Source organism: Macaca nemestrina, chromosome 4 (genome assembly GCF_043159975.1).
Source record: "Macaca nemestrina isolate mMacNem1 chromosome 4, mMacNem.hap1, whole genome shotgun sequence".
In the NCBI taxonomy this organism is placed as follows: Eukaryota; Metazoa; Chordata; class Mammalia; order Primates; family Cercopithecidae; genus Macaca; species Macaca nemestrina.
The window spans coordinates 59,881,922-59,904,462 of NC_092128.1; the positions used below are offsets into that span (position 1 = coordinate 59,881,922).

The window sequence follows — 22,541 nt, forward strand, 5'->3', positions numbered from 1 at the left end:
TTTTCCTTCATGGAAGCGTCTCTTCACACTTATGGAAGAGAACAGGTTGAAGTAGAGTGGGAAGGGAGGAAAGACAAAGCAATGAATCAAATATAGTAATATTTATTTAAAATCTCATAGTATTGAACGTCTCCAACAAACTGTTGGATGGTTGTCATACAGATGGTGATTCTCAGCTAGAAAACTTTATGGAATGTCTGAACTAAATGATTGCTCATGCTTTTCTTCATGTGTGCTTGATATCTTGGAATTTCAAATTAATTTTTTAATATAATTTTAAAAATTTGACTGTATTTGTGGATAATTGCTTTGTGTTTTTGGGAAAAAAAGCCACAGGCACTTTAGTGAAGATTATTCAATGAGTTATGATTATCTTTATGTGTTTAGAAGGAAAACATGTCATAGAAAAATGAAGTAGCAACACTGAGAGACAGAATTATCTAAATCCACCTAAACCGCAGACTGGCAAATTGTTTAATTTATGTTCCCTGCAACTCACCTAGCTTATAAGAATTTAATTAAATATTTTAAAAGAGTCATTATAAATCTAATAAGCTGACCTAATAGTCTGACTATATATTATTTTCCAGAAGTATAGAAGGATAAATGATAGTGAGACATACTTTTTTTTTTTTTTTTTTTGAGACGGAGTCTCACTCTGTTGCCCATGCTGCAGTGCAGTGGTGTGATTTCAGTTCACTGCAACCTCTGCCTCCCGGATTCAAGTAATTCTCCTACATCAGCCTCCCGAGTAGCTGGGACTACAGGCGCACGCCACCACACCCAGCTAATGTTTGTATTTTTAGTAGAGACGGAGTTTCACCATATTGGCCAGGATGATCTTGATCTCTTGACCTCGTGATCCACCAGCCTTGGCCTCCCAAAATGTTGGGATTACAGGCATTAGCCACCGCGCCTGGCCAAGACATGTTTTAAAAGTATGTTTTGCAGGGCCAGGAACGGTGGCTCAAGCCTGTAATGCCAGCACTTTGGAAGGCCGACGTGGGTGGATCATTTGAGGTTAGGAGTTTGAGACCAGCCTAACCAACATAGTGAAACCTTGTCTCTACTAAAAATACAAAAACTGGCCAGGCAGTAGTGGCATGTACCTATAATCCCAGCTACTCAGGAGGCTTAGGTGAGAGAATCCGTTGAGCCTGGGAGGCAGAGGTTTCAGTGAGCTGAGATTGGGCCACTGCTCTCCAGTCTGAGAGAGAGAGTGAGAACCTGTCTCAAAAGAAAAAAAAAAAAAAAGAATGTTTTGCAAATGGTAGACAATTTATAAAAAGAAAAAAACACCTGTAATCTTCATAAATAATATGATTTAGTTTCTAAAGCACCAACTTGGTTTGTTAAAAAGTAGACTTTGACCATTAGGATAAAATATGATAGTTAGAATAGACCATACAGTACCAGTGGAGGAGCTCAACATTTATCTTCTAAAAATCTGCTTGTTCTTCCTTCCCACTTCTTATTCACAAAACACAAAACATACGAGTACTAAAACATTATTTTTCTCTCTTGAAGTCCAGAGTTATCATCCCAAAGCCCATGTGGTCATCAATTGTAATAATGTTCCATGACAATCTGGAATAAAATGTGGGGAATTGGTGTTCCATTAAAAACTGTTATTCACTTATAAAGCCTTACATTGTGTATTTGACCATACACTTCACCCTCTATTCAACCAGGCTAGTGCAAAAAAAAAAAACAAATTATTGAAATTTTCAACTCTAAGAGTAAATTCAGCATTAATGATTTTTTTTAAAGAAACTAATGTAGGAGATAAAATTGAATATATTTATTTTGTAAATGTAATTTCCTATTAACAAAGAAGTGCATACAGAACATTTCACTTGCAGCTGCCTAACAGAGGGTAGTTGACTAATAAATGTCTCATGCCCTTTTACAATAGTCTTTCCAGGCCAAGAGCCGTGGTTCAAGCCTGTAATTCCAGGGCTTTGGGAGGCCAAGAAGAGAGGATCACCTGAGGCCAGGAGTTCAAGCCAGGCTGGGCAACATAGTGAGACACTGTTACTACAAAAAAAAAAAAAAAACTCACAAAAAAACAAAAACACAAACTTAGCTGGGCATGGTGGCATGCACCTGTAGATCTAGTTACTCAGGAGGTTGTGGTGAGAGGATCACTTGAGCCGAGGAGTTAGAAGCCATAGTGAGCTATGATTGTGGCACTGTACTCCAGTCTGGGCAACACAAGGAGACCCTGTATCTTAAAAAACAAAATCTCTACAGTACTGGCATGTTACATTATCAACAAAAATGAATGCCTCTCAAAATCTGGCCAATGGAAATAATATTATTCCATATTTCTTCATTATTCTATGAGTAAAAATAGTCCACATGTAGAAGTTTATTTCCAAGAAAATTCAGTGTCATTGATATGTACTCTTACAGTTACCAAAACATATCAGTTTTTAGATATAAGGACATCGAAGGCCCTCCCATTCCCCATGTTCCAAAGAAATTTAAACTTATCCAGATACAGATGATAATATATAAACCTTTTTGTGGGAAAACTTTTTGCTTTACAATGCTAGTTATATGTCTAAATAAGTTACTGTCTATTCAAACTAAACACATCACACAGCACCTTTTCTTTTATATTTTGAAAAGCATACATGAGCAAGAGTGGAAGAGAAAATGGTTGATTAGAAAAGCCCACAGTCTTTTAGATTCTCTTTGATTATTATATCTGTAACTGCATCAAACACAAACTTGACATTTTGGGTATCAGTAGCACAGGTCATGTGGGAATAAATTTCCTTATCTTCTTTTTTTAAATTCAGGTCTAGAAACTGGTTCTTGATGTAGTTTCCTGCATCTTCAAATGTATTTGGCCCTTGTTAAACAAAATATTTAAAGAGGTAAAGATTAATCGTATGTTACAAAGAATAGGCTATAAATAATATCAGTAAGTTTTAGGATTTTACTTTGATATGCTAAGTATTGCAAAATCATAAAGGCAAGGTTCAATTATCAGGGTGCTAGGAACTATGCTCACCCCATTGGGAGCTCCCGGTGGCTAAAAGGTAAACTTTGCATCAAAAAAGCTCACAATACAGAAGAAATCCCAAAATATTTCTAAAACAAAGTGAGTGATACAAACTTACATATACATCAAATACTGTGTGTGTGTTTGTGGGTAGGGGTGTGGGCGTTTTTATACACACTAAAAGAGAAAACGAATGGAAAAGGTAGATGACTAGGGTACAGAAGGAGATGGTATTTGAGCTGGACTTTGAGAGGTACCTACAACAGAGAAGAGGAAAGTAAGTGCAAGCAAAAAAGTGGAAGTGAGAATTGTACCACTAGACTTGAGGGTAGGGTCAGGAAACAGATTGAGCTTTGAAGAATCTACTTTGATAGAAATGAAAGATTTTTGTAGAGGAATTGTAGGAAATCAAGTAGAATAGATGTTATGGGCTACATTATAGACTATGTTACTAACAAAACAGGAGTTAGGATGAGATATAAAAGGCTATAGAGGTACTCTTGACTGATGTGTTATATAGCAGTAGTACGATGAAGGCCCTGCTTGAGAAACTTTAGTCCAATAGCAGGATGTACAATGAATCAGTTGAGAAAAGGCAGACATAAAACAAGTAGGCTAAAAAATACAGGACAACTAAAAATGACTTGTTGATGGGCTTTATAACAGAATATGCTTTATGGGGACTTGACACAGGATAGAGCAGTAGCATAAAAACTTTCTAAAGAAATACATCTTTGTTTCCTACTTTATTGTAACTGGAAGCAAAATTCCATGAGGGACAAGCTTTGAAGCCATATAACATGGCTAAAATCCAAAACACTGGCAATACCAAATGCTGGTAAGTGCATGGAGTTATAGGAGTTAATTGCTTGTGGAAATGCAAAATAGTGCAGTCACTTTGAAAGGCAATTTGGCAGTTTCTTACAAAGCTAAACATAGTCTTACCATGCAATCCAGCAATCACACTTTTAGGCATTTACCTAGAAACTTATGTCTACACAGAAGCCTGCACATGGATGTTTATAGCATCTTTTTCCATAATTGCCAAAAATTGGGAGGAACCAAGATGTCCTTCTGTAGCTGAAAGGATAAACTGTGGTTCATTTAAGGAACAGAATATTAATTTAGAAATAAAAAAAATTAGATATCAATCCATAAAAAGACATGGAGGAAACTTAAATGTATATTGCTAAGTGAAAAAAGACAGTAAGAAAATGCTACATGTTATATGATTCCAGTTATATTACATTCTGGAAAGGGCAAAAGGATAGAAACAATAAAAAGATTAGTGATTGCCAGGAGTGTGAGGAGGGAGGAGCCATGAATGGGAGAACACAGGGAATTTTTAAGGCAGTGAAGCTGTTCTGTATAATACTGTAATGCTGGATACATGACCTGCATTTGGCAAAACACACAGAACTGTGTGACAAAAAGAGTGAACCCTAATTAAATGATGGACTTGGTCGGGCACGGTGGCTCACACCTGTAATCCTAATACTTTGGGAGGGTGGGTGGATCATCTGAGGTCAGGAGTTCAAGACCAGTCTGGTCAACATGGTGAAATCCCATCTCTACTAAAAATACAAAAATTAGCCAGGCATGATGGTGGGCGCCTGTAGTCTCAGCTAGTTGGGAGGCTGAGGCAGAAGAATAGCTTGAGCCCAGGAGGCAGATGTAGCAGGGAGCTGAGATCGCGCCACTGTACTCCAACCTGGGCGACAGAGTAAGACTCTGTCTCAAGGAAAAAAAAAAAAAAGTGGACTTTAGTTAATAATGTAAAATGTGTTAATATCAATTCATCAATATAATTCATCAATTTTAACAAATGGTACCACACCAAAGCAGTTCTCTAAATAGAGAAACTGTAGGAGGGGATGAGAAAGAAAGTACGTGGGAACTCTTCATACTTTCTGTTGAAACATTTCATTTCTCTATAAACTAGAAACTGCTCTAAGAAATAAGTCCTATTATATTATATAATATAAAACCTTTAATTATGAGTTTATATTTAATTAGTAATATTCAATGTATTTGAATATTATTTGTAATATGAAAAATATATTTAATCACATGATAAATGCATGATACATTATAAATATTTATAATTATAGAAAAAAGATATAAGCCCTAACTGTAGATTGACCAATATAAGTATTTGTTTTGACAGAATGCCATGCTCCTAGTAACATCTAAATTGGATTTGTATTTTGTTTAAATCATAAAAATGGCTAGGTGCGATGGTTCACACTTGTAATCCCAGCACTTTGGTAGGCCAAGGTGGACAGATCACTTGAGGTCAAGAGTTCGAGACCAGCCTTGGCAAACATGGTGAAACCCCATCACTACTGAAAATACGAAAATTAACTGGTCGTGGTGGCGTGCACCAGTGGTCCCAGCTACTTGGGAGGCTGAAGCAGGAGAATCATTTGAACCCAGGAGGCAAAGGCTACAGCCTAAGCAACAGAGTGAGACTCCATCTCAAAAAAATAAATTTTTTAAATGTAATTTTATTACCAATGGAACATCCAACTATTTACAAAAAAAGAAAAAAACTCTTTCTGCAGGAGAAACAGCCGTTCTGTGGGATTTCACATTTACAATCGCTGACTAACAGGATTAGCACTAAAATTCCAGGATCCAAGAAAACCAGAAAAAAATGAAGATGTCATTATTCATTCTCAAATTCATTCACGCTATATCTCTAGAAACAACTCAGACATTGAAGGGCCTTTGAGATTTACTATAGCATTACAAGGTTTCAGTAGGAAATACATCAAAAATGTCAATTTGGAATAAGATTTGCATTCCTGTTATAATTTTGAAGACAATTCAGGTTCCAATGTCATTTGATAAATTCTATAGAGTAGCAACCCTGGTCCATCTAACCCCTTCCAGTTTATTTTGCTAGGGTTTTACTTTAATGTAGACAATGTAGAGAGGGTTCTTCTTTATTGTAAGGTTTTTTTTTTTTTTTCCAGTTTGGATCATAAAGATGACTCAAAAATGATCATAAGCTTCATCCTCATAAGTGTTAAATGCCAAGATCCAGATAGGAAATGTATGTTTATACAAAAATATATTACTATGAAACTAAAAGAAAAGAATCTTACCGGTATATTCTGGAAAGCAGATACTAAGATGCACCTTGGTTACCTTTTCTTGAAAGATATCTTTTTTGTTGAGGAACAGGACGATGGAGGTTGTTGAAAAATACTTGTGATTACAGATACTGTTGAACAGGTGAAGACTTTCATGCATTCTATTCTGTTAGGTATCAGAAATGAGAATGGGTAGGATTATTATTTGCAAAATGTGAATGTTGAGCATAGTGAACAAGGATGTAGAACTAACATAAATCTTTGGCAAACCTTCAGGAGTTGGGCAGTGTGGTAGTACTACTGAAAAGCACAAAGATTACTTTTAACCCTGGCTTTGTTTTTCTTTTAGACTTACCACTTCTTCATCTTCCACGAGGACCATGTCATAGGCACTAAGTGCAGCACAAAATATAATGCATGTAACTCCTTCAAAGCAATGAATCCACTTCTTTCTCTCAGATCTCTGTCCACCTACATCAAACATCCTTTAAGAAAACATCAAATGAATAATAAATCTTACAAATATCCTCCAAAATGTGCATTGAGGTTAACATTTAGAGGTATAAATGGGTGATCCCGTATATTCAAAAGGTATTCCTTTGACTTTTATTGATTAAAAAATAAAATGTATTTGGTCAAATGGCTGCTCAAGGACCACAGAGAAAAAACAGTTTTTTAAAAGTGTCTGCATGCAAACTAGAGTAAAATGATTTACACACTGACTTTGGGAAACTGGGAAATTTAAAAGAGTTTCGAGTTTTAGTAAAACATTCATTAGCCATAGAAGATTTTGATCAAAGTTTAGACATATTCTCTTGAATGAAAAGAAACTGCAAGAAGATTGGAAGTTACTGTAGTTCTGATGCTGTGATTCTTGCCTATTTTCTTACATCTTTCTACATTCATTTGTTTACTCAGACAATTATTCTTTGCATTCTATGTACTAGACACTGTGCTAGGTCTACTAGCACAAAGATGAAAAGATATGGTCTGTATCTTCAAAGAACGTTCTGTCTTGTAGAGAAAAAAACAAATAAGTTACTATAATATTATTTAAAAATATTCTAATGTACAAGGTAAAATGTGAGCATACAGGAAGACGTAAGTTAGCCTGAGGGATCATGACTCTTAGAGAAGGTGTTTGAAAACTCAGCCCTTCCTCTACTTGTGTATTTTGGTGAGAGATCATTGTGGACAGAGGGCTCAATTTTAAAAACTAGGAGCTAGGCAGCAAAAAGTTAGGTTTATATCAAAGGAATTGTTTAATGTTTGCTGCCTCAGGGCTTTCACACACAGTCTCTTTCCTTTTCCTGTGACAAAGATTTCTTTCTTCCTTCCATGCCTGCTTTTTTTCTCAACTATGAAGTCTTAGCATCAGTATCTCCTCCACAAAGAAGCCTCCTGGAGCGTCCATGTAAATTGCACCTCTCTCAATCCTCCATTTACCTTCTATAGCATCACTTTCTTTCCTTTATGGTAATCATCAATATCTATCATCCCCATAGTAGAATAACAGCCTAATGAGGTCAGGAACATTATCTGTATTAGTAACTGCTGTATTCCTAGTTCCTGGCACCATGCCCAACACATAACAGGCACGCAAAAAATATTTGCTAAATAAATGAATAGATTCCATGTTAACTGAATAGACAGGCAGGAAACACAGCAAACATGCTGTGTTCTCTCATGCCTTGATAACTTACACATGTTTTTTATAAATATGTATAAGTTACTAAGGCATGATAGAACATAGAATGCTTGGGGTAAGCAAGTTATTTATAGTTTTGGGAACATAAAGAATAAGGTAAAAACACTGAGCTATATGGTCTAATAATTATCCATTTATCCACTTATTCATCTTTTGTTCAACAAGTAATTACTAAGCACTTATTATATGCCAGGCACCAAGGATTCAGCCTTAAGCTTTTAAACTGGTGGTGGTGGTAATAGTGATTGGTGTGTATGTTTCAAAATAGATTTCAGATATCCATATAGGATATCTGATGTGTATTCATATCCTACATGAATATCTGAAAATAGACTTAATAGGAAATATCCATATGAAAATAGACTTCAGATATCCGTATAAGAAGTGTAGGGGGTGGGTTGTCCTTTGAAATGGAGTGATCAGAAACTGTAGAAGATGACAGAAGTGTAAAAACCTAAGGAGATGAGGGGTTAAGCCAACTGGATATCTGGAGCAAACAATGTTACAGGCAAAAGTGACAGAGGAAACAGCAAGAGCAAAGGACTTCAGGAGTGAGCCTCACATGATCAGCCAGCAGTGGATTTACTGGTCCTTTCATGTTACATGAGAAATGAAGATTTAATATTACAGACCATAGAGGACTATGGATGATTTTCAGATAGGGAATTGACATTTTTTGTCTGTTGTTGTTGTGTTAGATCACTTTGATCTGAGTCCAGAAGTTGGACTTAATGAGGAAGAGATAAGAAGCAAAGAAATAAATTATGGGGCTATCATAATAGTTTAAACTCAAGGTGTTAAGTACCAAAAAGCATCCAAATTGTACAGACTTCAAGGGTAATAGTTATACTTGGAGTAATAAATGTCAACCGATCTGCTTATTGAAAATAATCAAAAGTATGATATATTATACTTCATATTTCATATATGAACCCAGTAAAGATATATAGAACTAATATTCCTCCAATAATGTACCAATGCAAAATCACTACATTAAGCAGTAGACTAAAAGAGAAGTTGCTCACAATATTGAAGATAATGGTTAAGCATTCAATAGTTAATAGTGTGGAAATTTAAATTTGGTGTTTATAAAGAATATTGTGTCTGCTACTAATTACCAAATTGCAGTTTCAGGCTTGCAAAATAAATGGAGGAAGGGGACCAAATTTTGACTTTACAGTTACATTATGTGAAAATTGACCAATGCATTTAATGTTAAAAAATTAAATGACATTCTTACAGAAACAAGGATGATAAATATGCATTCAGACATTTAAATTGTTCATCAACTGTTTTGTTAATCCACAAAATACCTTAGTTTTTTTCAGACTTCATAAACAGGAGTTTTATTTATTTCTTTGTTGAAATTACTTTTAAAGTATAAATTATATTTAAACTATAAAATGTGGTGGAAATAGAAATCGTTGAGATCATGACGTTCATGTTCCACATCACCAGTTGTAATGAATTAATCTTAATTTAACACACCTAATAAGAGTTTACTATTTGTCGGGCATATAAGCACCTTACAGCAGTTAACTCATTTAAACCTCTTCAGGAACTTACAAGGAGGTACATTTAGCGTTCTTGTTTTTTCAGAGGAGCCCTTAAGCAAATTGCCTAAGAATTATATTTCAACTAATATTTGTTGAGGCTGCTATGTATGTGGCACCATGATAGGTTCAATAGGTTCTGTGGCTATGACAGCTATGCTGTGAAAGTTGTTAACTTGCTAAATATAAGTATTTACTTAGAACAGAGGTGCACAACTAGTACTCGTGCCTGCAGTTAGCGCTCAAACCCTCACTAGTGGACGGAAATTATCTTCACTGTGCAGTCTATCCTTCTCCCAGGCCGGGCAGTAGTTCTATGTTGTCAAACAGGTCACTGGGCAAAAAATTTAAACTCCCTTCCTCTGGGAGATTTCGTTCTTTTAATGAAGATAATCACCTAATGTGTTTCAGATGTAGTACATATATGCTCCATTTGGTCATATATGAATATATTGTGGATCATTTTTTGGCAAAGAAATGTGACGCTGTGATTGAACAATGATGATTAACTTACGGATTTGGGGGACCTGAGGGTAGAGTATCCATTACTAGGTTTAAACTCCTGGTGGGCTTTTCAAAGTGAAACCACCCTTCTTAACCCCACCCACGGACTTTTTAACTCGCAAGAATTTCCATAGTCCTAATCTCTTTCACTCTAATCCCCACCTCAGGGGAAAAATATCTCCCTTTCCCTTGCTTAATGACAAACCAGTCATGGAGCCAGGACAAAGAGTCATGGAATGTTTGTGCTAAGGGAGCCCAATGTGCTGCTTCCACAGCAGTGATGGCAGTGCTGTAGGAATTGAATTCTAGAATGCCTCTGGTAAGTTTTCTCCACTAAGCAGAACTTGCATTAGTCTTGTCAACCTTTGTTTGTAGTCTCCTTTTCCCTGCTTTTATGCCCAATTATGCCTTTCTGTTTCATTCCAATTGATATTTGTATTCTTTTAGTCACATTTTCAATTAGATTATATATTCAGATTATATTTACATCTTAAAAGTCTGAGAAACTCCTCTCTTTAAGGTGACTTTGTAATTGCTCAGATTTCCTGCATAGTGACCAAATATTTTATCTCAGAGCAAAATCATCTTATTTCTCTCATGTTAATAGTTTTGTTTTGTTTTTGGTGTGTGGGGGGTTAATGACAAAAATAATAGTAGGAATTATTAAGATATGGGAACTCTAACTTGTGGGTTCTATGGGGGACATAAACTACCCAGGAGGAGGAAGAAAAAGGAACCTCATATACTTCCTACATATTTATTTTCTACAATATAATTCCTCAAATGGTTTTTCCCCAAATCTGAAACATCTGAAGCATCTGAGATGCAAATCAGAGTAACAACAAACTCATTGGTTATGCCTTAATTTTCTCTGATGAGTCAGCTTCTTTGCAGCCTACTAATGATGTGTTAACAGGTGTAAGAGGTAGCTATTCTCCTCTTCTGATAAATACGTACAACTGTGATAAGTAACAATTGCAGGAAAAATAACTTACGGTAGAATAAAAGTCATATTGGAATTGTGTGCTCTCCCTGAAAAATAAATTCTAATCCATGGCTTTCTGTTTCTCATAACAATTCTTTGAAGGGAAAATAATATTCACCCATTTCTTTACCAAAGTGAAGAAACTGGCCTTTGAAAGGCTAAGGTGGTTTGTTCCTAAACTCACAATTAGTAAAGGATAGAACTGGTGCACTATGACCCTTAGCCTAGTGCTCTTTCTGCATATCATGCAGCTTCTAATAAACATGTTTTAATTGGCTTAGCTTTCTCCCAAGGAAGAGAGGACAAAGATTGCTCAGTCTTAGCATTTTGTTCATATAGATAAAATGGAAAGTCTATCTTAGGTTGAATGCATATAATCTTCTCATTTTTTTTTTTTTTTTTTTTTTTTTTTTTTTGAGGTGGAGTCTCGCTCTGTCGCCCGGGCTGGAGTGCAGTGGCCGGATCTCAGCTCACTGCAAGCTCCGCCTCCCGGGTTTACGCCATTCTCCTGCCTCAGCCTCCCGAGTAGCTGGGACTACAGGCGCCCACCACCGCGCCCGGCTAATTTTTTGTATTTTTTAATAGAGACGGGGTTTCACCATGTTAGCCAGGATGGTCTCGATCTCCTGACCTCGTGATCCGCCCGTCTCGGCCTCCCAAAGTGCTGGGATTACAGGCTTGAGCCACCGCACCCGGCCTATAATCTTCTCATTTTATGACTCATTTGATAAGCAATATTTTTGTGTGTGTGCAGATTGACGTAGGAGACATAGGTCCAGGGAGCATTGATCATTTCTCTAATGCCATCTGCTATTATTGAACTGAAATGCTCATTTGCAAATCAGACCAATAGCCGGAGTTTTGTTTTTGTATTGATTCTCTTGGACACTATGTTAGCTCTAAGAATAGTGACATTTTGTTTTGCTAATATTGTAGTCATTTATTTTTCATACTTCTCTCTTCAGTTTTAGCTTTTCCCCTGAATTTTAATTTAGTCCTTATTTTGTGGAATTGTAAAGTATTACTACCTATGAAAACATTTTGAAGATCCCCAAAGTGAAGTAATTGCTTATATTTTTTGGCTGAAGAAATAGTCTCCCTTATGTATAAACATCAAAACAAAACAAAAAGCTTCATTGTGACCATTCTGTGAGAGACAAAATTAAAATCAGAAAAAACATGTATATTTGCTGCCTGGAGTTTTGGATTGGTCAAATACAGTAGATTATTAATGAGGGAAATGGACATGCTTGAATACTCTCAACTGCCTGAATAAAATAATAAATCTTAACTACCATGATGTTACATGGAACTTACAGTCCTCATTTGGGATTTTGTGTGGGGTTTTTTGGTCTTTTTAATTTAGTTTTTTTAAGGAGGGATAATATGTATTTTGTTATTAAGTCTGACATTGGTTGGAATTCTTAAAGTTAAAAAAAATTTCAATAACTAAAATTTATGATGTAGCTGAAAATTGATAGGCTAGGCTTTTAAGTGACAGTTGAATACTGATTATTTGTTAAATTGCCCAAGGCATTAATACAGGGCAAACCATCAGATTTTTATGGCTTTATATTAAACAGTTGACTAAACATTTGTGTTTTATAGTTTTAGTAAGCGGTTGGCAAAGCTTTGAGGTTTATGGTTTATGTTAAACAGTTGGGTAAATATTGGATCACATGAGATTATTCACATTTCATATCAGAATAGATTATAATATAATCTGTCCCTTATAATTCTTGTAAAATTAGTATGTAATCTAGAGTAGCTAAAAATCAACAACGCTACTGCAGCTAATTTGTTAGATGTCTTTGCTTATCCTATAAGCATGTACTTATCTTTGAAAAATCACTTTCTGACACTCTCTACTATGTATTTGATTACATAAAAATAAAAACCAATCTGAGTAGGAATTTATTTTAAGGTATTCTATTGAATGGGATTTATTCAAGATGTTAGTCTCTATCACAGTTGTTATAATTTCTCATCATGGTTACATATGAGACCAGGTGGATCTGTGTCTTCACTACACATCCATAGCAAATGGTCTAACCAATCTTTCCCTTGTCTTGAAAATAGAGAAGGGTAGATACTTGCAGACAGGAAGGATGTGCACAGATGTCTTACTAATCTCTTAAATCCTCACGATTAAAAATCAGAATCAAAAGGATTTATAACTGTAAGGGAGCCAAGGTCTCCAAATCATCAGAATCATTAATACCATTATATACTTTCTACTAAATGTGTGTGTGTGCATTTGAAACTTCAAATAATTCTCTGATTATTTAATAATGTAATTCATAAAGCCATTAAAATAAGTTCTGTCACTAGAATCAATTAGACATCATATTTTATAACTTATTATTTTGGTAATACGAATCATAAACATGCCTGAAACAAATATATAGTATATGTGAGTTATTGCTCTACGAGATCTTATAAAGACTAGCAAAGCCAAATTGAAATGTAGCTGCTGTGTGGACAGCCAGATTCACTTGTAATCTGAGATGATGCATATGCCACACAAATGACCACAATATACACAATTCAACATCATATCTCAGGAAAACTGTAGTTTCTTTTATATCATAGATCTGCTCAAACATTCTTATAAACAGTTGTGGTAATTTATGAAATCTAAAGTTCTGTGTTGTAATAGTTGTTAACCCTTTTTCCTTAGCTCCCATATAGTTTCAGGTCCTTTCAATTCTGTTTTTCCATCATGGAAAAATTAGGGAGAAAGTTTTTTCTCTGTAATTGTTTGCTAAATCCCTGTAAATACATGTCTAAGTTATTTGTTCTGAGGAATTATTCTGTAACAATAGGAGGGCTTACATTTGCTCTGCATTTTCCACTTACATAGTATATTAATATCTATAAAGATAATTTATCAGTTTGACAGCTGCAGTTCTGGTTTGATAAGAACCCTACAGTAATTGCTATTGAATTAGATGATACACAATTATGTTCCAGTACATTGGCAGAGATAATTTTTCATTTTGGTGTTCCTATGTAAAAGTTTAGAGTTCTCTAATTTAATATGTAAATTGAGCCTTTGGTTTTAAATAGTCATAAGATGTCTTATGCTATGTGAATACAAATCAATGCTAATGTAATATATTTTAATACCTGGGTACTTGCTGAAATAAAGTTGGAAGGTACATTACTTTTATGCATCCTATTTTGAAATACTACAGAATTGTACACTCCAATACTCTGTGCACTTTTGGACTATCCTATGTAGCACTTGAAAGAAAAGCTATTTAACGGTGAGAATTGATTAAAGGATTAATCTATCTTAATTGCTCTAGCTAAACTTAAAACTGTATTTAAATAATTTTAAATAGCTCCTCAAGAAAAAAATATTTTAAAATATTTTGTAACAAAATTTAAATATTTCCAAATTGTATTGTTTAAATAAAGACTTGTTTTTAGAAAAATTCCTTGCACTGGAGTAAGGAAGTACTGTATCTTCTAACCTCTTCCTCATTGAAAAAGCCTTTAATAACGTCGTCTTGAGTTAGAGGAAAATCAAACGCTCTTAAGAAAACAAAAAATCTTGAAACCTGTTTTAGTATACAGCAAAGAGGTGGTAGTTGCACAGTAAAGAGAATGTTCTTTTTTTTGTTTTCTCCTTTTTTTGAGACAGAGTCTTGCTCTGTCACCCAGGCTGGAGTGCAGTGACGTCATCTTGGCGCACTGCAACTGCCGCCTTTTGAATTCAAGTGATTCTCCTGCCTCAGCCTCCTGCAGAGCTGGGATTACCAGGGCGTGCCACCATGCCCGGCTAATGTTTGTATTTTTAGTAGAGATGGGGTTTCACCATGTTGGCCAGGCTGGTGTGAACTCCTGACCTCAAGTGATCCACCTGCCTTGGCCTCTGAAAGTGCTAGGATTACAGGTGTGAGCCACCATGCCCAGCCAAGAGAATATTATATCAAAATAATTTCTAGCTGGGTTTCACAATCCAGTTCACAAACACCTTACATTTTAGCATTGATACTGTAATAGAGAGTTAGCGAAACCCTCCTCATTGCTTCATAAGGATCAATAATATGTGAAAGCAAAATAGCTCACCTTCGTATATGACTTAAGATAGTGCCTCACAAGATAAACCACAAAACTACAAAAGGACAGAGGAAAATGACTATGTACCAAAGGGGGTCTGGAGGTCTAAACTGAAGAGTCCTATTGTAAGAAAAAAATGTATTTTAAAATTAATATTTTATTTTAAACGTTAATGCAAATGTTATATTCTACTCTGTGATGATTAATACTGAGTGCCAACTTGACTGGATTGAAGGATACAAGGTATTGATCCTGGGTGTGTCTGTGAGGGTGTTGCCAAAGGAGAGGAACATTTGAGTCAGTGAGCTGGGAAAGGCTGACCCACCCTTAATCTGGATGGGTACAAGCTAACTGGCTGCCAGCACAGCTAGAATATAAGCAAGCAGAAAAATGTGAAAAGAGAGGCTGGCCTAGCCTCCCAGCCTACATCTTTCTATCTCTGGGAGGGCGGCTGATGTGGTGGCGGTACCAGCTGAGGGGCGCTGACGCAGGAGAAAGATGTAGGCTGGGAGGCTAGGCCAGTCTATCTTTTCGCATTTTTTTGCTTGCCTATATTCTAACCGCACTGGCAGCCGGTTAGCTTGTGCCCACCCTGATTAAGGGTGGGTCTGCCTTTCCCAGCCCACTGACTCAAATGTTAATCTCCTTTGGTAACACCCTCACAGACACACCCAGGATCAATACTTTGTATCCTTCAATCCAATTAAGTTGATACTATTAACCATCACATATTCATAATTGTTTCAAAAGTTTGATTGTTTATATTACTTGGTTCAGAGTAAAATAGATGTCTCAGAAAATGACCATGATTTTCTAAGGGTTTATGTGTTTGACAGTTGTCTTGTACCCTGCTTTTAGAAGCACTGACTTATAAAGGACCACAGGACCCTCCAACTTAAAAGATATTTCCCCAAAAGGCTGTCATTTTATCCTCCCTCCACCTTCTCTCTGAAAGAGATTATAAATCAACAACACTGAAAATAACACTCTGCAGAAAAAGAATGGTTTTCACCCCAATTTATCTAACAACTAACTAGTGCCATACAATGTAAGGAGTGGTCTTTGAAGACAGAAAGATATGCATTTTAATTCCATCTCTAGCACTTCTGTGAAAGACCTGAGGGGAAATCTTTTATCTCAGTTTAGCCTCCAGTTTTTGAGGCTATCCAGTTAGCCTCAGGATAACCAAGATTGCTTATCCTGAGTATGGATAGCAATACTCAGCTCGTGATGCTACTGTGTAAGTATAAAGATTGTGTACATACAGTGCTTGGCATAGTGCCTTTACTCATTCAGCAAAAATTCCCTGCATTCTTACTCTGTGCTAGTCACTATGATAAGCACTGGAGGTACAGCTATAAATAGACATGGCCCCTAGCGTCCGGGAGCTCAGGGGCATATGAGACAGAAACAGAAACAAAAAGAGAAAACTAATACAGAAGCAAGGCAATCTCATATATTGATAATTTTTTCTTAAAAAAAGGAAAGCAGTGTGATGTATCAATATTGCAGTGACTATGGCTCACCCTGGCTTAATTAGTGAGAGCTGTTTATCTGCATTTCTCCTCAACTCTGCATTTAGTGACATCACCTTGGTTGACTGAAATTGACCATGGTGGGGTTATTTGCACCAGAAAAATCAAGAGCTACAAATCAGCAAGCCTTCCATTGCTTTACTGCCTCAGAAACCCTGCTGTTAAACAATTATTAGCATGTTGCAGGGTGTATAGTGACAGGGATAAGCATGGATGGTACATAGATAAGATGGTTACACCTCCATGAGGAGATGAATTTGATTTCGGAGCTTAATGATAAGAAGGAGATGTTTCTTGCAGATTCAGAGGCAGAGCACTTTAGGCAAAGAGACTAGCAAGTGCAAAGGCTTGAAATGTTAAAGAACAGATATATAAACAAGATAATTTTTTAGAGTGGTCATTTTTGAGACAATAGCAAATTGGTTGGTGTTGTAGGGCGTGACTCGGGTGCTGAGCTTTTAGGTATTCAACAGGTAGCATTAATTGTCAAAACCGGTTTATGGTCCAGACAATCTAGGACCCAGAGAGTTGTACTGGCTTATGAAAGGTAAGCTACATCAAGTTATAACTCTCTGCTAGGACTTTACTTCATCTAATCTTGACAACAAACTCATTAGGTAAGCAAGTAAAGAAAAGGTTAACTGTGCTTCTTCACTCCTACTGCTAATTATTAGATAATCCGGAATTGGAACTTTGGTCGAGGCCCACACTCAGTTCTAGTCTGTTTCAGTGAGACATTTGGAGAAAAGAAAGGAGAGTAAGACAGAAAAGGGACAGTGTCAAAAATGCTTTCACTGGGGTGGGAGGGACAGAGGGGGACAAACAACTGAACTCAAGGCCCCAGAGGAAAACCCAGAAACTGGATCAAAGATGAGGAATCTGAAAAAGTAGTTGCCAAAAAGAACTATACAATAGTGAAGCCAGGACTGATGACAAACTTTTCCTGCGTTTGCCAAGACAGGATGTTGATCCCAATCGGTGCAGTCCCTTTACCCTGGTTTAATCTTTGGCTCATCTTTCAGAAAATTAACTATTTGTAGGCCTAAAATTTAGATAGGAATTTTGAAGAGTTTTTTTTCTGTATTAGTTGAAAATATACTATCTACATAATAGATATTCTACTTAGATATTATATATAACACATACTTTAAAATACTTGAAGCTTTTATCTTACTAAAATAAATTTATGATGTTGATTAATTACCATTTTCTTTTTCTTCACAAATGGATATGAATAATTCATGCCACTCTATCTTCAGTTTTTTGCTCTTTAAGATTATTGCCATTATTCGATGTATGAATAATCTTATTATATTTTCATTGATTTTTATCATTAGTAAACAATACAACTAGAACCTGCTATTAATGTTTAATATTCCATATTGTACACAATCCATACAAAAAGGTATTTAAATATTAAGGGATATTTTCTAACATTACAGTATGGGTTTCCATTTCTTGTTATAGTAAATGAGTGATTTTGCAGTAGAATTTCTAGGAAGCTCTCGATAATATAACAGCAATGAAAATAATGATTCATTTTCATACTCAAAACATGGTTATAAAATATGCCTTGTTATTGCAGTAAATAGTATCATATTCAAATAATTCTCTTCTTGGTAATTTGCATTTTTTAAAATTAAGGAAACAGATGTAATAGGAATATTTCAAGCAAATAGGAAAATAGAAAGGCAAAGGAAATAGGATTCCTGGCACCCATTTCTTGTATATTATTTAAATACATTTTCTTTTTTTTCCCCAAAGTACAGTGCCAGTTTTAAAAATGAGGAAAGTAAAATCTAGCCCCCACCTGCTCAAGCCAGAAGCATCTTAGCCTGGAAGGAGGGATGAGGCTCAGGATGAGAGGTTGGGGTGAGAGGCTATAGGAGGACAGTAAAGGACAGTGGTACTGAAGGTAAACTGGAGCTAGTGAGTACATCCAAGGATTATTGAACCTGAACATGGGCTACAGCTTTTCTCCATGAGGGAATATTAAGCCTGACGCATACTTCTGTCCACAGTTAGAAAAGATATTTGATCATACCTGAAGTGCAAGTCTTTAAAGGAGAATTGAGTTTCAATGATTCCAGTCGTTTTCACTCGAGAATGGAGAACATCTTGTTCATTTGGCACATACCCAGATGCTGTTATTCTGTCTAAATCATTAAGGTAGCTAATAAAGACAAAACAAAATTATGTACGTGTATATATAATACATAAATACATACATATATAATACATACATATATGCATATATACACATACATATGTATATATATTACATACATATATGTGTGTATGTATATGTGTATTTTTTAACTTTGCATTTGAAGAAACCAGGATTCAGTATAAATGAATTTTTAGTGTAGGATCTATTAAAAATGATAAATTGTAGAAGTGCTTTCCAAACTCTGATCATCAGAATTACAAGTTTGGTAGCTGGAATGTTGCAGAACGCAGAGTGCTGACTGTGGTACACAGCTGATCCCCAGCGTCCTCTTCTAAAGGCACCTAAATCAACACTGCCTTAACCTGTATTTTATGTGGTTTATGTGATAAATTTGCTGGTATATGGATAGAAGTATGAAAGAAAATTTCTCTTTATAGTACCTGGATCATTACAAAGCTAAAAGCTACCTTATAATGGTAGTGGCTAGATTATTCTCGAAATTCTGTACTTTGAATTTAGGCATTTTCAGTTTTATGAGAGTGATTGGTTTGAATGTACTAATTCAAAGGTTGGTTGTTATTTTTGCATGGATTTGCCTCATCCAAACTCAGCCATTTCCATTAAATGCCATTGCAATATCTAGTTAGCGCAATAAAAGAAGCCCTATTTGTCTCTCTTCCTGGTCTATGCTGGAAGTGACTCATGAATTGGCAAACCCACCCTGACCTGGCTCTCCTGGGGACAGAAGGGTGAACGTACCCACTATCCCCACTCCCACCTCCTCTTCCATCAATGCATCACTGTGTCTTTACCCCTTCCAGGAAGCTGTATTAAAAATTCCTAGAATTATCAGGCTGAATATGGTGTTTTTTTCTCCTCACAGGATCTAGGTGTGGTGATGAACAGGAATAAGTCTAATTAAACTGTGTATGCTATAACAGTCTGTTAAATTAGAGGAAAAAACCCTGCTCTCAGCTTCCTGCTCTCAGCTTCCTAACTCTTGAAACCAGATAATGTCTTTATACTAAAAAAAGTGTTTTATTGCTTTAAAAATAATTTGAAAACCACTGGTCTAGACTGTAGATATTAAGCTTTTAGTGGCTTAGCAATATCACTATTTCTGTACAAATTTTAGATACAAATAGTAATAGCATGGTAATGCTTTTATGACACATTTCACCATTACACTGAACCACATTTATAGAAAGATAAGATTCGAATGCTTCCATTGAGGCAGAATGTGTGAGGTAGAATCCAGCTGAATGTTAGTGTTAAAAATTGTTTGTTCAGTGATTATGCTGAGAAGCTCTTATGCCTTAGCACCTAGCACAAAGATTGAAAAAACAAAACCATTTTATTATTTTAAAAAATTCATTATTAATGTAGGTAATTTATTCTTGGAGGAGCTTTTTCCTTTTAAGCTGAAACAAATTAAGGGTGGACAAGTGTCCCAAAGGAATTTTGCCAAGAGTAAAAATCACACCTCAGAAACACATAACATATATAATATGAAAAATATTAACATATATAATATGAAAATAGCCTTGTTTTATTCTAAAAAAGCTTAAGTTTTCTTTTGAAAAAAGAGTGATACATCAAGATGTAAATGTATTAGAGAAAGTACTGGCAGAATTTGCTAGTGTATTTATTTTCTATTTTGGCAAGCAAATCCCTTTGTGAATTTTCTATTAACTAAGCCTGCATGTGTGATAGGTATATTGTTGGTCAGTTCATGCAAGAGAAACAACAAACAAAAAGACACCAAAAATATACCTACCAAAATAAAGATTACATTCATTTCATGATAACTAAATGAAAGCCTTGGTAAGGACACATTTATTTGCATGTATAAATGATTTCAAGCAAAGCAGAAGCATTAGCAGACTGATAAATTTGCATTTAAAATGCTTGTTTAAATAAACAAATATAGAATGTGGGAGTTCAAGCCTATAATCTAAAGCTTTGACCAAATAGAGGCCCTTAACGTATATGAATCTGATCATTGAAAAGTACTAAATTATTTTCCAATTATTTAAACTAGGATTTTTCCTGGTGAAGTCTATGGTAATTCTAAAAGCATGTGGAATTTTAAAGGCACACTACATGGCTTTACTGCAATTAGTAAACCATGCAATCAACTAAAATGTTTCCTCTGATTGTCCCTGCCATACCCCTCTTCTTTCAATTTTCTGGAACTGATGAGGTTATGTTGCCAACGATGGCATTCCTTTCCCTTATTATATTCACTTTTTTGTTAGCCTTAACTTGAAGGATCTCTAGATTTGAGGAAACAAGAAGTATCTTACTTATACCAAAAAAAGAAAAGAAAAAAAGTATTAGAGACCTTGCTCTATATAATGTATATGAAACAGACACATTGTAGTACCAATCTCATTTTATATCTAGTTTTCCAGTGTAATTCAGTGTTTGAAAAAAAATCTGCTCTTAATTGCTGGAAGAAAGCAATGAGCATTCAACTAACTTTCTCAGCAAGCTTTCCTTTTAAGGACACCTAAGAGCAGAACAAAAAATAACACTTTATTATTATTATTATTACTTTTTGGCTTATGTATGAAATTTCTCTGAAATAGGGAAAATCAGCTTTTCTGTTATTCTGTTGCACCTGCAGTAATCTGGGTGGTTGAAAACTATTACCATATAGGAAACATTTACAAAATGATTGCAAATTGATATTGTTTAATTGTTTTTAACTTGATGAACAGATTTAAAATTTTACTATGACTCTATAATGGAGTAGATAGTCCCAGTGTAAAACATACTTTAAGTGTTTAAATAAAGGAAAAAATTAAAATTAAATACTAGAAAATACAATAAAATGCTATTTATTTGCTCATTTTAACTATGTGGTTTGTACAAGACTAAATATATTAATGAGAGCCCACTTTAATCTATCTTTCTCTCTGGCTCTCTACCCAGAGCTTTACTGAGCAAGATTTTATGGGAATATTCCACAATTCAGCTTCTTACTCATTGTGACTACCCTTACCAATGAATAGTATAGAAAAGCAATGTTTTACTCCACTGCAGAGATCCTTTTTACTATTAAAATGTGGTAGGTGCTGAGACACTTATGAAAAGTTATTCAAGTTGATATAATCACAAAATGAGACTCATTCTCTCCTTCATCAGAGAGCTAGGAAAAACTCTTTCCTCCAAAAGCAATGTGTCCTTTGAAATTGTTATATAACTTATTTCTCTCCATAATCATTCTGTCCATCAGTGATTAAAAATCTGAAGTGTCATGCAAGCTTCATTGTTCTGTCTTTACCAATCTTTTTCATTTGTTTCACTTTTACATTACTGTTTTGTTTTTGTTTAATTAAATGATGCTAGCAGGTTCTGTTGGTGGGAGGAGTTCATCAAAAGAAGTATATTTACACTTTTTCACACATATGCATGAACGGAAATAGAAAATGAGTAATTAGATTATATTTACATATGCACACATCTTGCAGGCATGTAGTGGCAGGGCTATCTTAGGAATCACTTGCTAAAAGAATTGTTTTTTGGGGTTATTTTGGTGACAGGGTCTTGCTCTTTTGCCCTGGCTGGAGTGCAGTGGTGCAATCTCTGCTTACTGAAGCCTTGACCTCCTGGGTTCAAGCAATCCTCCTGTCTCAGCTTCCTAAGAAGCTGGGACTACAGGCATGTGCCCCCACACCTGGCTAATTTTGTATTTTTTTTTTTTTTTTTTTTGAAGCAACTTGGCTTTGCTGTGTTGCCCAGGCTGGTTTCAAATTCCTGAGCTCAAGCAGTCTGCCTGCCATGGCCTCCCAAAGTGCTGGGATTACAGGCATGAGCCACTGTGCCCAGCACTAAAAGAAAATTTTAAATCACTTTGATAATGAAATTATAGTGTCACGAGCCCCTAATTTCCTTATGGTTA

General features: G+C 35.5%; 1 protein-coding gene across 3 annotated transcripts in view; it reads right to left on the reverse strand.

Annotated features, from left to right (window-relative positions):
• Positions 1-1,763: 1,763 nt before the first annotated feature.
• LOC105475386 (G protein subunit alpha transducin 3) overlaps positions 1,764-22,541 on the reverse strand; it is an 84,179-nt gene continuing 63,401 nt past the window's right edge. For all 3 annotated transcript variants that reach the window (XM_011730585.2, XM_071094084.1, XM_071094083.1), the window contains 4 exons: positions 18,509-18,637; positions 6,467-6,596; positions 6,124-6,277; positions 1,764-2,860 (listed from right to left, as the gene is read on the reverse strand). In XM_011730585.2, coding sequence (XP_011728887.1) covers positions 2,670-2,860; positions 6,124-6,277; positions 6,467-6,596; positions 18,509-18,637 — 604 coding nt within the window. In that variant the 3' untranslated portion in view covers positions 1,764-2,669. The remainder of the gene's footprint in view (positions 2,861-6,123; positions 6,278-6,466; positions 6,597-18,508; positions 18,638-22,541) is intronic.